This window comes from Epinephelus moara, chromosome 16 (genome assembly GCF_006386435.1).
Source record: "Epinephelus moara isolate mb chromosome 16, YSFRI_EMoa_1.0, whole genome shotgun sequence".
NCBI classification, from domain to species: domain Eukaryota; kingdom Metazoa; phylum Chordata; class Actinopteri; order Perciformes; family Serranidae; genus Epinephelus; species Epinephelus moara.
In genome coordinates this window covers 33,553,539-33,566,790 of record NC_065521.1, presented here as the reverse complement: position 1 = coordinate 33,566,790, position 13,252 = coordinate 33,553,539, and the positions used below count along the sequence as shown (strand labels likewise).

The 13,252-nt window shown below is 40.3% G+C and overlaps 1 protein-coding gene across 1 annotated transcript; it reads right to left on the bottom strand.

Moving 5' to 3' along the window:
• ddx23 (DEAD (Asp-Glu-Ala-Asp) box polypeptide 23) lies at nt 1-7,921 on the bottom strand. Its single transcript, XM_050066013.1, has 17 exons — nt 7,781-7,921; nt 6,281-6,438; nt 5,990-6,106; nt 5,423-5,516; nt 5,266-5,331; nt 5,035-5,173; nt 4,816-4,949; nt 4,116-4,228; nt 3,857-4,000; nt 3,405-3,630; nt 3,053-3,198; nt 2,776-2,953; nt 2,043-2,285; nt 1,809-1,960; nt 1,607-1,715; nt 975-1,149; nt 1-812 (listed from the first exon to the last, which is right to left on the bottom strand). The coding sequence occupies exons 2-17, from the start codon at nt 6,436-6,438 to the stop codon at nt 589-591; spliced, it is 2,418 nt and encodes an 805-aa protein (XP_049921970.1). The 5' UTR covers nt 7,781-7,921; the 3' UTR covers nt 1-588.
• Nucleotides 7,922-13,252: the final 5,331 nt, after the last annotated feature.

The following is a 13,252-nucleotide window of genomic DNA, read 5'->3' as shown; positions in this document are numbered from 1 at the left end:
ACTCAAATTTTCTGTATTTCACTTCATTACAAATGTTTATATTTAAAATGATGGATTTCAACGTAGTCAGAGGATGTGTCTAAAGCAAAAAGAAAATGGCCGTCACCTCTGGCTTTGGTCTCTTAAACAGTCAGGAAACTCAAACTAACAGAAAATGAATGAAACACAGTAATATCTACTCGTCTACACTCACATCCTGGCTGCTAATTATCACATTTGATATCTGAAGAGTAGCCTTTATACAGTGCAGATCAGTTATAGCATCACTTCTTGTTTATAGAAGCAAAACATCTCACACTGAGTCCACATTTACACGTCTGTAAGTAAAAACTTGCGCACATTGATGACAAACGGCCCACGGTTGAGCCTTAAAATCTCAAAATTGATGCTGTGGTTATTTCTGCACCTGGTAACAACAACAGACTGGGTGAAAAGACAAAAACAGACAGACAGTGACAGAGGTAAGGTGGAAAGGGAACAAAAGAAATGGGCGTAAATTACCTAGAGACCAAAAACATTAATTATACAACACGGTGAAACAGTCTGAGACCCTGATGTGTGTTTGTGTTCTGAATATAAGGTCCAGTTTTAGGCAAAGATGGTCTCCTCGCGTCTCTTCTTGGTCAGGATGGTTCCAGGTTTGTGCGCAGCGTCCGGGTGGTTGGCCAGCTCTGGAGGGCAGGTGGAGACGGGACTCTCCAGGATGGCCTGCTTCAGGTCGTAGAACACCGCCGAGTCCTCTTTGGTGAGGAAGGTCATGGCGACACCACTCTTACCAGCACGACCCGTACGACCAATACGATGGATGTAGTCTGCAAGAGGAGAACACAAAGATAGCTTAGTGAATACTTTTATTCATGTGTATGAATTCTACACAACTGTTTTCACAAAATAAATATCAAGTTCAATGTTGAAGGTAAAGGAAAAATTAAGGTAATAAAGAGAAAACAAAAAGTGAGAATGAGGATTCTTACCTTCAATGTTCTTCGCCATGTCGTAGTTAAGCACCATGGAGACGTCTTGGATATCGATACCACGACCAGCAACGTCTGTGGCCACCAGGATATCTTTGGCTCCTGCCTTGAGGTTGGAGAGCGCAAACTCTCTCTGTTCCTGGCCTTTGCCACCGTGCAGCGTGCAAGCATTGTACTGCGTGATGAAGACAACAACAGAAGTTAAACTTTGTTTTTGTTGTTTTTGTACTTTAGGAAGAAATCCAGCTTTTCTTTAAGATTTCTTTGGGGCTTTTTGGCCTTTATTTGATGGCACAGTGGTAGCATGGGCTGCAGGTCGGATTCACGCCTGTGGTCACTGCAGCAAGGGTGTAGCTTCTGTATGTGGGGTGCCTGCTGCTTTTCTGTCTCCATCAGATAAATGCCAAATGTCATTGTGAATATACTATTATCGCCATAGTTGGGTCTGTTTACGTAAGCACCATTCAAGACTACAGACAGCGGATTTTATAGTGGAAGATTTCAACCACTACCTCTTCTAACTCTGCTCTGAGGGGCAAAGGGGCACTTAAAAGTAAGGAGTAGGGGCAAAACAAGTCTTCAGGTGCTTTGAAGAAAGTTTTGGACCACTGGTGCAGTCTACAGCGACTTACCCCCATCTTCTCCAGAGACTTTGCCAGCACGTCGCAACCCTTCTTCTGGTTGACGAAGATGATGATGGGAGGCTCGAAGCCATGTGACAACACCTCCAGCAGCTTCTTCCTGCACCACACACAATCCAAAACCACTCAGTGAGACACCTTGCCAGAGATAAATTACATGTATCATGTTTACACTTGTTTGTGTCTGTCTCACCTCTTCTCTCCCTCTGACATCAGCAACACCTTCTGTTCGACTCTCTCGTGAGGTTTGCCGGCAGACCCGATGTACACCACAGCAGGACGTCTCAAGTAGCTCCTGGCCAGTCTCTCCACAGCTGGAGGCATAGTGGCTGTGAACATGACCGTCTGAAACAGGAAAAACAAAGCTTAATAACAAACAAAAAGATAGAGCAGCTGGTTTATAAATGATGTTTGCAGATAAACATACTTGTCTGTATTTGTGTTTCCCAGATTCAAAGTTCATCATCATTTTCTCAGGGTCCTCTGCTTCGTCTGTGTCTGGCTTCTGATTCGTCACTGGGATGTACTCCAGGATTTTCTGGACGTCGGGCTCGAAGCCCATGTCAATCATACGATCAGCCTCATCCAGGACGACGTAGGTGCAGCGGCCCAGGACCAGGTACCTGTTCTCCAGCACGTCGATCAGACGACCGGGGGTGGCGATCACAATCTGTTTAAACAGGAAAGGCACACAGCTGGTGAATGTGTGTGTGTGTTCTGTGTACGAAGCATCGTTACAGTCTGTGTGTTTACTGAGGCTAATATTATGTTTTTTTGTTAAAAGTTAAGGCAACAAAACCCCTTTGAACCCTGGGCTGTTTTATCCCTTTTTTACTCCCTTGATTAACAGGCTTTTAGCAGAGTCACTACATGTTGAGTCCAGGCACAAGTTATCTTCACTTCTCTGTCTCCACTGCGACATCTCTCAGTGTTTGCTTTAAAGTTGGGCAAATGTATGGCTTAGAGTTTAAGAGTATAATGAAGAACTTTTTCAACATTTTTTTACAAAGAAAATGAATCAAGACTAATTATTTAAGTAGAGAACAGACTTCAGTGACATTTGCTGCTATCTTTAGACACTTAGATCATCTAGCGACTGTTTCAGAGGCTTTTCTGCTTCTCCAAAAGAAACAAAAGATTTAAATTTCTGAATGCTTCACCTCACAGCCCATCCTGAGACGGAAGCCCTGGTCCTCTCTGGAGATTCCTCCAATCACAGCCACTGTTCGGATACCGAGCGGTTTACCGAACTTTATGGTCTCCTCCTCGATCTGCTGTGCTAACTCACGAGTTGGGGCCAGAATCACAGCATAGGGACCCTGATCTGAATCTTCAATCCTGTAAAAAACAATGGTGGTTAGTAGATAGTTCTCTCAGTAAAAATGAAGAAATTATTTTTGAGTTTACTTGATACTATTTGAGGCTGGACTGTGTTACCTGTCAATCTTTGGCAGGGTGGTGATCCAGACAAGCAGTGGAATCAGGAAAGCAGCTGTTTTACCGCTACCTGTCTCGGCCACACCGATGATGTCACGGTTCTGTAGACCAATAGGAATGGCCTGCCTCTGAATAGGCGTTGGATCCTGGATATTAGGAGAGAAGTCATTGTCAGTGATTAAATTTACTTTGGACCAAAGACAGTGATACACAGTGTGAAGATGTCAGTTTGTAGGACAATTAGAAGAAAATAAAAACTGAAACTTAAGTAACAGCTTTATTTTCTTATCAAAGTTACAGAGAGTCATATTCCTCTCATGAAAGCTTCAACGTGGAGACTCAGGGTGCCGACCTTGTAGCCACACTTGTCGATGACCTCCAGGATGTGTGCAGGCAGCGAATACTCCTTCCAGTTCCTGATGGGGTTCGGGATCTTTCCTCCCTTGGTGGTGATGCTGTAGTCCTCTCTGAAGATTCTCCAGTCTCTGTCCGTCATCTCGTCCAGCTTCTTCTGAGACCAGTGTCTGTCGTCCCAGCGCTGCTTCGCCTCCTTCTTACGCATCTTCTTCAGTCTCGTCCTGAGTGGAGGAGACAGTAAAGATATCGTCATGAAGTTGTTGAAGCACTGCAAACTGTGTATACTTTATGTGTCTTATAAACACATGTTGAGGGTGATTTTCTACTTTCCAGTCAGTTTTATTTAATATACACTCGTCCTAATTTTTTGGATTAGGCTTCAAAACTTTGAGTTTCTCTTGTGGCTTCTTAAAGCCACAAACAGAGCAGATTATCTGTTTTACTCACTCTTCCTGCTCCTTCTCTTCTAGCGTCCGCCGTTTCTCCATCAGGTCACCATAGAAACGTGACTGCTCTCTTTTCTGCTGCTTCAAGTCGATGCCAGCGATGAAGCCTCGTCCGTACAGCTGCACATGGTGCTTTTCTTTGTAACTGGGACACAGATTGGGAACATCATGTTGTTCAGACTGGTACACACTCAAAACTAAACAAAAGAGCTACTTCAATTTAAGAGGGTTAGTGAGACGGTGCCTTCGTGTTTACTCACATCGGGTTGTAGTCGACTGAAGTGTCTTCAGAGGCGTCCCACTCAAACACAAACTTCCTGTCGTTCAGGTGACGAGTTCTCCGGCGCTTCTTCAGCCCACCCAGGTAACGCTCCTGTAAAGATGAGATATTAAATTTAGTAAATTACATCATTCAGATATTGAATTTTAATACATAATTTGATCATGCTAGGAAAGCTCCTAGAAAACAAAAGTTCAAAGGTCAGAAAGGTCAGCTACACACAGCAGCTTTACTTTTACAACACAGAATATGTGACATTGTTGGCTTCATCTGTTTAATGATGGTTTTTTTATCATTCATGCAGGTTTCTGTTACATAAATCTTTGTTACTGTTTGATTCAAACATGACAGGATGTTTGTGCAAGGAGCCACAAAACTCATTCGATATTTGGTGTCTGTTGTAGGGTTGGGCACCAAATCAGTATCGTTAAGGGTACTAACAGAATACCATCATACTACGGAGTATAGATTCATGTTAAAGCACCCCAAAGCCAGGAAGCCAACCAGGGAGCTCCATGGCCACTCCATTGACTTTAAACCAGCGCAGGTCATTTTTAAATTACCCCACCTCCCCTAGAAACATATACCCAGACTGAACGGGGCTTCAGACTCAATACAAATCAAATTTATATTTACAAATACAGCGTTTCATCTGTGCTACAGTTTCTCTAAAGACCAACCTTGATGGCGTGAAGTTCTTTGCTTTTATCTTTCTCCTCTCTCAGCTTTTGTCGTCCGTCATCGTCTTCATTCCCGTTGTTCTCTCGCTCCATTCGCTCTCTTCGTTCTCGCCTCTCACGTTCCTGAGGGTCCTCTGTAAACACGTATTCTTAGTTAACAATCATTGATGCTTCTGTAAACAGCATGCAGAACTGAATAAACCAGAGGCTGATACACACCCAACATTTTTCTGCCCATGTCCTGGAATACCCTTCTCTTCTTTCTCTCATCTTCCAGCATCTTCCTCCTTTCCTCCGTCTGTAACTCCCTCCGTTTCAGAGCCTCAGCTTCACGCTCTGCCTTGGAGAGGAACTTGGGCTGAAAAGAACAAAACAAAAACAGAAGTCAGGAAAAAATAACCTTTGGTTTAAGAAGAAAAAGATAAATGAGAACCTCAGGAAGCTTCTCACCTTCGCCTCTGCCTCCTCCTCTGCCTTCTTCTTGGCGAGAAGCTCTTCCAAAGATAAAGGCTGGACCTGAACAGAAGCAACATGTTTTTAACGCCCAGATTAACGACTTCAGAAACGATGTAATGGTATGAAAGATTCAGGAAAACCAGATTTTTACCTTCTCTTTCTTCTTCTTTTCATCTTCCTCCTCTTCTGTTTTTATATCCCTTTCTCTCTTTAATTTGGCGTCTTTCGACTTAGGAGAAAGACTTCTACAAAGGAAAGTGAATTTACACAGGTGTGATCAACCGCTTTCAAAATTACAAACATTCAGTCATTTCAATGCATGATTCCTAAACAAAATGTTCATTGTAATCTAACCCACTCTTACACGTCCAATAACCCAAAGGAGCCAGAAAAAGAAACATCTTATTTTAACTGACACTTTCTTAAATACGAAAAAATAACATGGATACAGTTGAACAGTTCTGGAACATTAAGTGCCAGGTCAGATACGTTGGAGCTGTCAGTTTCTTAGTCACAATTACAACTTGGACGTTGGCTTGAATGTTGTTTACAAGTTGTAAACTGTTAATCACAACAACTCTTTGACTTGAACGCAGAATGAATAATCTTTAGAGTAATGGGCAAAGCATAGTTTTTGTTTTGCTCTGAGAAAGTGTATTAATGTTAACAAGTGATGCTTCTCCATCTCACAAAGCTGTGTATTTCAGCGTTCACATACCTGGACCTCTTGCTGCGATCTTTATCACGTCGATGGCTGTCTCTGTCCTTACGGCCTCTCTCTCTGTCCTTATCTCTGTCACGCTCCTTGTCTCTGTCCTTGTCTTTGCGTCGTTCTCTGTCATAAGAATAAAAATCAGATACAAATGGTTAATTTCTTTTTTAAATTTCAACATCAGGCAAACTTAGGTTAAGTGCAAAATAAATAAAACAAAATAAATTCAACGTACATAATAATGTAGACATTATAACAAAAGAATTTAAATCTAGATTTGTGGTGCATTTCAGTTACCTATCTGGAGACTTTGAGCGATTTCGTTCACGAGAACGACGGCTTTTGCGAGAAGGTGAGCCTTTACGATCTCGTTCTCGTGAACGGCTACGTTTCCTTTCTCTGTCTTTGGTCCCTGAGGATTCAGCATCCTTCTTGTCTGTGGAGTCGGCTGCCATCTGCAAATCCAAAAACAGCACGTTGTTACTGTTAAAAACAGTTATTTGACATTTGCTTGGGTAGGTCTTAATAATGAACTGTACTTTATTCATTTTAAGGGGACATGAATTAATGACTAGCTCACAGTTACGCTCTTAAGGTATTCAGCACTGTAAGGTATTTACTCACAAGGTAATTTTTGAGTAAACCTTTAACATTTAATTCAGGTCATGCATAATGCAATATAGTAGTTGGTGTCTGGTTATTCAACAGCATAGAACTTCTTTGTTGTAGTCCACCAATCATATTCACTATATTGCTAAGCATCCCAAATGCAACATTAATTTTGTTTATGCTCCAACTTCATCAAACTCTTTAGTTCATACAACAAAAAAGGCAGAGCTGAAATGATAGCTAGAAAACACAAAACAAGTTCTACAACAAATAAACACACAGATTACCTGCAGAACATAAAACTAGGATGCACTAAATGTATGAGAGGTTCAGGTAACTTGTAAAAGCATACTGGATATTTAATTTATACAAGTTTAAGTTTATTTGAGCACAGATTAAAAAAAATCAGAGGATAAAAAAATTACATTTTTGTACTTTTTTAAATGGTATACTTATTACCTTTTCAGCCAAAAACAGAAGGTTGTTACAAGGAAATATCCCAGTGGTTATAATCTACCTCAGAGTAACCAGGGTGATAATTGATTTCCAGTCAAAACTTCATAATAAAGCAAAAAGTGTAAAAAACAATGGTCACTAACCATGCACCAACGACATTATTATTTGACAGAAATTGCTTGTGTTGTGAGTTTGATCATGTTTTACATAATTTAGCATATATGACTAGTATTTCGTTTTTCTGTTAATGTTTTTGTGTCATGCTTTATTAGACTGCAAGACAAATGTCCACTGAGGATGCTGTTAACGGTCAACACATTGCAGCCTTCCAAATACAAACGTTTGGTTTATGACAAATGCATGTCAGCTCTTATCCATGCGTCGTTGGCTTGTACGGTTTTATTTTACCTTACCACTTTAATGTAATTCTCCTGCGAGTATCTAAAGTACATTATAAGACTAACAGACTAACATATCAAAGTTCACCACTAATAATAAGTCAACTTAACTAATGATATGGGACGTGAACAACAAGACAAGATCAAGTAACTCTGCAGAATCAATGCATATCATTTGGAACAAGCTAGCTCCTAGCTAACAACTTAGCAAAAAATGCTAACTATCTTCAATAAACCGCCGAAACAAGCAACACCTGAACCTGACTCGAGTTAAACGTCTACACTACATAAAACACTGCAGTGAAATGCGCGACTAATAACATTTAAAACTTACCTTAAATCACTTGTCAATAAAATACTTGCGATGTATGTACGCTTCAAGAAGACGCCATATCGCTCCACACGAGCGAGCGCCAGCAAGGGTTCGTGGGAGTCGTAGTACTGAGCGTTACATACAGAGTGGAGATAACGGCTCTTTACACTACATTTCCCAGCAAAGTGGATAGGTTTTCGCAGGGCCCCGGTTGTTTTGTACATGAACACCTAAAGTGCCTGAGCAAAAATAACTTTAGACTGTATGTTTGCCCTTTCAGGCACAAGGTGGCAACCGTGTTACAAGTTAGTACGGTATATTTGTTAATATATATTTTAAGCAGAATCTCACACCACATTATTGGTCAAATTTTTACAAATTAACTAGAATAATAATTCGATATGCACTAAACGACCACCACCGTTTACTCTTTGTATTTTAGGCAGTTAACGGCTAACGGTTAACCGTTGGTGCATTTTTTCAGTTTAATATGGAGAGATTAACGATATGTTTTAGGTTTTATGAGCTTTTTCGCGTAACTTTTGACTCTGTCTTCAGTATTAAGTGAGCTTGGTAAGTTAAATTAAAATGTCTTCTGTTATTAATCAGATTTTGTAAAGTTAATGTTAAGTTGTTACTAAAGCTCTTTCTATCTATCTATCTATCTATCTATCTATCTATCTATCTACAACAATATGAAGAATTAATAACACATTCTGTAAACTCTACAGAAATACAAAAACTTTAAAACCATAAAAACTGTGAAATGCAATCACAAGAAAAAAGAAAAAGACTAAAGGGCCTGTCAGTCCATTGTGGCCCATGGCCCATAGTGCAGACATGATGAAATAGGTCTGCCTTCTCAGTATCACTTAAAATCACCATCCTCTGCAGCAGATTAACATTCAAGAAGTGATGTTAGTGCAGAGACCAGACTATGTTTTTCCTGTAATCTAAACCATCCTCTGGTGTGTATGTGTATGTACATGTTCCTGCAGACAGATAAAAGACGTTTCAGATGCTGCTATGCCTGACTACAGTCCGTATTGGCCCGGTGCTGATTCATATTCTGGACCTGCCTTTTCATCCACGGGGAGATCAAGAGAGATTTATGGAGCCCTTCTGAAGGTGAAACAGTTTCAGTAGAAACAGATCAAAGTTGATGGTATAAAAATATATAAATAAATAAAAAGAAAACACACAAAGGGAAAGATACAAGGGAAGAAAACAATAGACTGTCAGACAGTGAAAGTCAGATTTGTGTTTCATATACTGAACTGTGGTCATTAGCATTTCTTTGTCCTCTCTGATAAGCTTTTATTGAATAATTCTACACAAGTTTGGATAAGAGTCTGAGGATTAAAGCTACACATGACATGAATAATGAATTCCCTCTGCCTCATACACTAACTACTACCGTGCAAATGATTATTATGTTCTTTATTGGAGGGAATCTGTGTAGGGTTATTCTCATCACAGGTGTAACATAAAGGATGACTTCCATTTAGGCAGTAAGCTATGCCAGTAAACCAGCATGCATATTACCACACCTAAATGTCATGCAGCCACGATTAATGTTACTGATTACACCTGTGCTTTGCTTGCTTATATGACATTAAAAGGGTCCATTCTGCGAATCCTTTTTAATCTTTTTCTACATTCCACAGTTAATCAACTGTTGTTCTTTTGTCTGACATATTTAATAATTTTGAGGGCCTCTGAACACTAAGCCTAAAGTCTCTAAACTACCATTTCAACTAACCAACATTGTGTTACTATCTAACAGGCTTTGAACCAAATGCAGGCATCATCAGCCGAGACACACCACATCACATGGAATTCTTGTTTGAAGACTTTATTTTTCTCGCGTGCCTCTGATAAACGAATAATCCAAAAACTAAAAAAAAATCTTGACAAATTAAAGTCATGGACGTCTGCATTTCACAACATCAAATCTATATCAAAACATTTGTTTACACACTCTCACACAACCTGTTCGGTATAAGTCAAGTCTCATTTATCCAGTCGTAGGCTCAGTACTTCCCAAACAGACCCATTCTGACAGGGAACTGAACTAAAAGTGAAACTTTGCTCTCACACCAACCAATGCTCTCTTCAAAGCCAGACTCTATTGACAAAAATAGTAATTTTACCTCACTGAACAGGGGAGCTGCTGGTCTGACATTGCCTCAATCAGTTGGGTTTGTCTCTGTTATTGTGGGACTTTGGTGAAACCAAGCTAACCTTGTAAACATGGTCATCTATGACTTCATTTTGTTAAGAATTTTTCCGTTTTTGGCTTCTTCATTCACCGGAGGCATGCAAAAAACCAAACAAAAAAACAAAAAACTTTTCCCCACAAATTGGAGGTATCACAAGGTGGGTAATTGATATACTAATGGTTATTTTGGGGGCGAAGTATTCCTTTAATCTCTGTTGTTTTTACATCTGTTGCTTTTCCTGCTCTAACATGTCAAAATGTCATCTATGAAAAAGTCCTATGAACAAAGGCAGGAAGAACAGAACTGTAGATTGTCTGAAGGAATAGAGGCTCATATAGCACTAATGTGGCAAGAAAAAAAAGCACAGGGGTGCAGGTACTCAACTGGCAAGTTGGTGGGAGGACATAGTGCAGACAACTGGTGGGCACGTGAGGAATTGCAGGCATGGAATAACTGGAGAATGAATGAATGAACTTTATGTATATAGCACCTTTCATGCACAGAATGCAGCACACAGTGCTTTACAATTCAGCGGCAGAGACAAACAGCAAAGAAATAAAACCATACAATTATACAACACTCATTCAAGGAGAAATGAGACAAATACATTTATTAATTAATTAATTAATTAATCAACCAACCAATCAGTTAATTAATAAAAAAAATGCATATTGAAAATGTTAAAACAGTTAGCTGCTAGTTATAGGCTATGTTAAAAAAGATATGTTTTGAATCGTCATTTAACACTGTCCACTGAGCCAGCAAGTCTAATATTTAAAAGCAGGGTGTTTCATATTTTTGGGGTGTATTTGCTAAAAGAAGCATTTCCAAAGGTTTTTGTAGTGACATTAGGAACTGTTGAAAGAGCAGCTGCAGAGGATCTCATGGTTTGTGGAGGAACATAAGGTGATAGGGAATCTATTACATAAGAGGGGGTGATGCCATTAAGAGCCTTTAAAACCAACAGAGGGATTGTAAAATCAATCTATCTAAAAGATACTGGGAGCCAGTTTAGGTAACGTAAAATGGGAGTTATTTGGTCTCTCATTTTAGTTTTTGTTAAACTCCTGGCAGCAGCACTCTGAATGGTCTGTAATTTTTGGTAGGCCAGTATAAGGCATTACAGTAATCAAGACCAGTGGTTCCCAACTGGTCCAGCCAGGGAGTCCAGATTTCTCTGTAGTCATTAGTCAAGGTCCCACAGTTTAATATATTCAGCGTCATACTTGCGCTTGGCCATGTCGTTGAGCTAGTTTGCCATCTCTGTCAAGTGCATCTGTGTTATACCATTATACCATTGTGGTGCATTATGCCACCACTCACTTTCTTTCTGCCTGATTTCAAGGCAGTGAGCGTGCACAGGGAGAGCTTGACTGACATCTCCTCCACTCTCCAGTTTTGTTACACCAGTTAGGGGGCGGGAACCAGTGGCAGTTTGTTTTGTACTGTCCTTTTCATTGTGACGATGCTTTGTTTAGTGAGATAAAAATAGCTTTTCTAAATATGGGAGATGCACAAACACTGAGATGGATGTTCACATACGAAGCTTATAAAATACCCAATTATCTGAAGAAAGCCTGGGAGAAGAGAAGAAAGCCCTTTATTAGATACTCTTTAGAAATTAAGTAGTTTATCATGCTAATTTGGGATGTTGTTTCGATATTTGAAAAATAATGTTTCATAATCTCGTGTGGGATGGGCCAAGTGATTTTGCATGACACAAAGATAAAAAAAATAATGAATGAATGTTCCTATATGATTTCATGCCGAACTTTAACTGCAGTAGGGGTCTAATGAGCCAGAAAAAAAAACTGTCAGTGTTCGGTGCTTTTAAGTTGCAAAAATATAATGTTGTCATTTTAAAGTTGAATGAGAACAATAACGTGGACTAAAACAGTGTAGTTTATTTGCACCAAACTGCACCAGAAAAATATCAAGGTGGTGTTATTTCTATTCAGAGTTCATGATATTTTGTTTCTGCCAAGTGCTGACAACACTCACTCACACACAAAAGCACTGTCTTGATACTTCTGTGCTTTGCCGTTGCCATGACTACCCTACGTTTGCTATTAGGAGCTTGTCCTATGGAGTTGTAAGTCCACAGTTGCCCCTCACTAGTTGTGCATACAGTGAGGATTTAGTAGCCTACGCCAGCTGAATCTCAAAAATATACTTATTAGCATCACACTGTCTTTGTTTACCTTAATGTACATGCTGCTGTGTTATTTTGGAGTTTCTGCAATGAAGATTCAGCAGAAGTAGAGTGACAAAAGGCAGTTAGATGATGAACAGCTGATAACTTTCCACCACAGAAGTCGATTCAACTATTTTATTATTCATCCTCAAATAATTAGGTGTGTTAAAAGCGCTTGAGGAGAACATTTATTATTAAGGGAAGAAATAACAGATTATTTCTTTAAACAGACAAAACAAATGCTAGGATGAAACTTTTAAAACCATTTTACCACCAAAATGTTTGTGACTTTACATGTTTTGCTTGCGTCACGGCCCGTTAATGATTCTTAAGGTCACAAAGCTGGTCTTTGTTGTGTAATGATGACGATTACCTAATTCTGATCACCAACAGCTGACTATTGATAACAGATAAGGTTAATTTATGCAAGCAAAGGCATCAATATTAGAGTACTGATTACTCGTGTTGTTTAGGGTCAAATCTTGTGCCTAAAACACTTTCGATTCAAAGATACATCATGGAAACGACTGCGCTGATCAGCAAATATTTGAAGCCCTAGAAACAGACTTCTGCCGGGGTCTCATGATTGGATGGCACAGATATGACTGTGTTTAGCTGTTATCCAGATGTGCACATCACATCTCCAACTGTAACCGTCTCCCCCAACTCCTAACTACAGTCGACCCCCATCCCAAGCACCTCATGTGCCCCAGCCTTTGCTCCCTTCCCCCCATATTCCCCGATGCCAGGCGTGGCAGTCTAATTAAACTGCTAGAAGAGCACTGACTCTTGACATGCCCTCAGGGTGTGCCACACGGGGCACGTGGGCATCGGGAGGGGGGTTGGATGTAGTGGAGGTGAGCAGTGTGGGTAAATAAGGGTTTCTGGGGGTGATATGATATAACAGACTGCATGGGGGAAGGGAGGGCAGGATAGTTGTACCAAGGGAGTCTATTTACCTCTTGCAGGGACAAAAGGGGGTCTTATCGTTCCAGCAGACCTGAGCTGAGCGCCGTTGTGTGTGTGTGTGTGTGTGTGTGTGAACCTGGCTCACCTCGCTGCACGTGGGGAACGAGA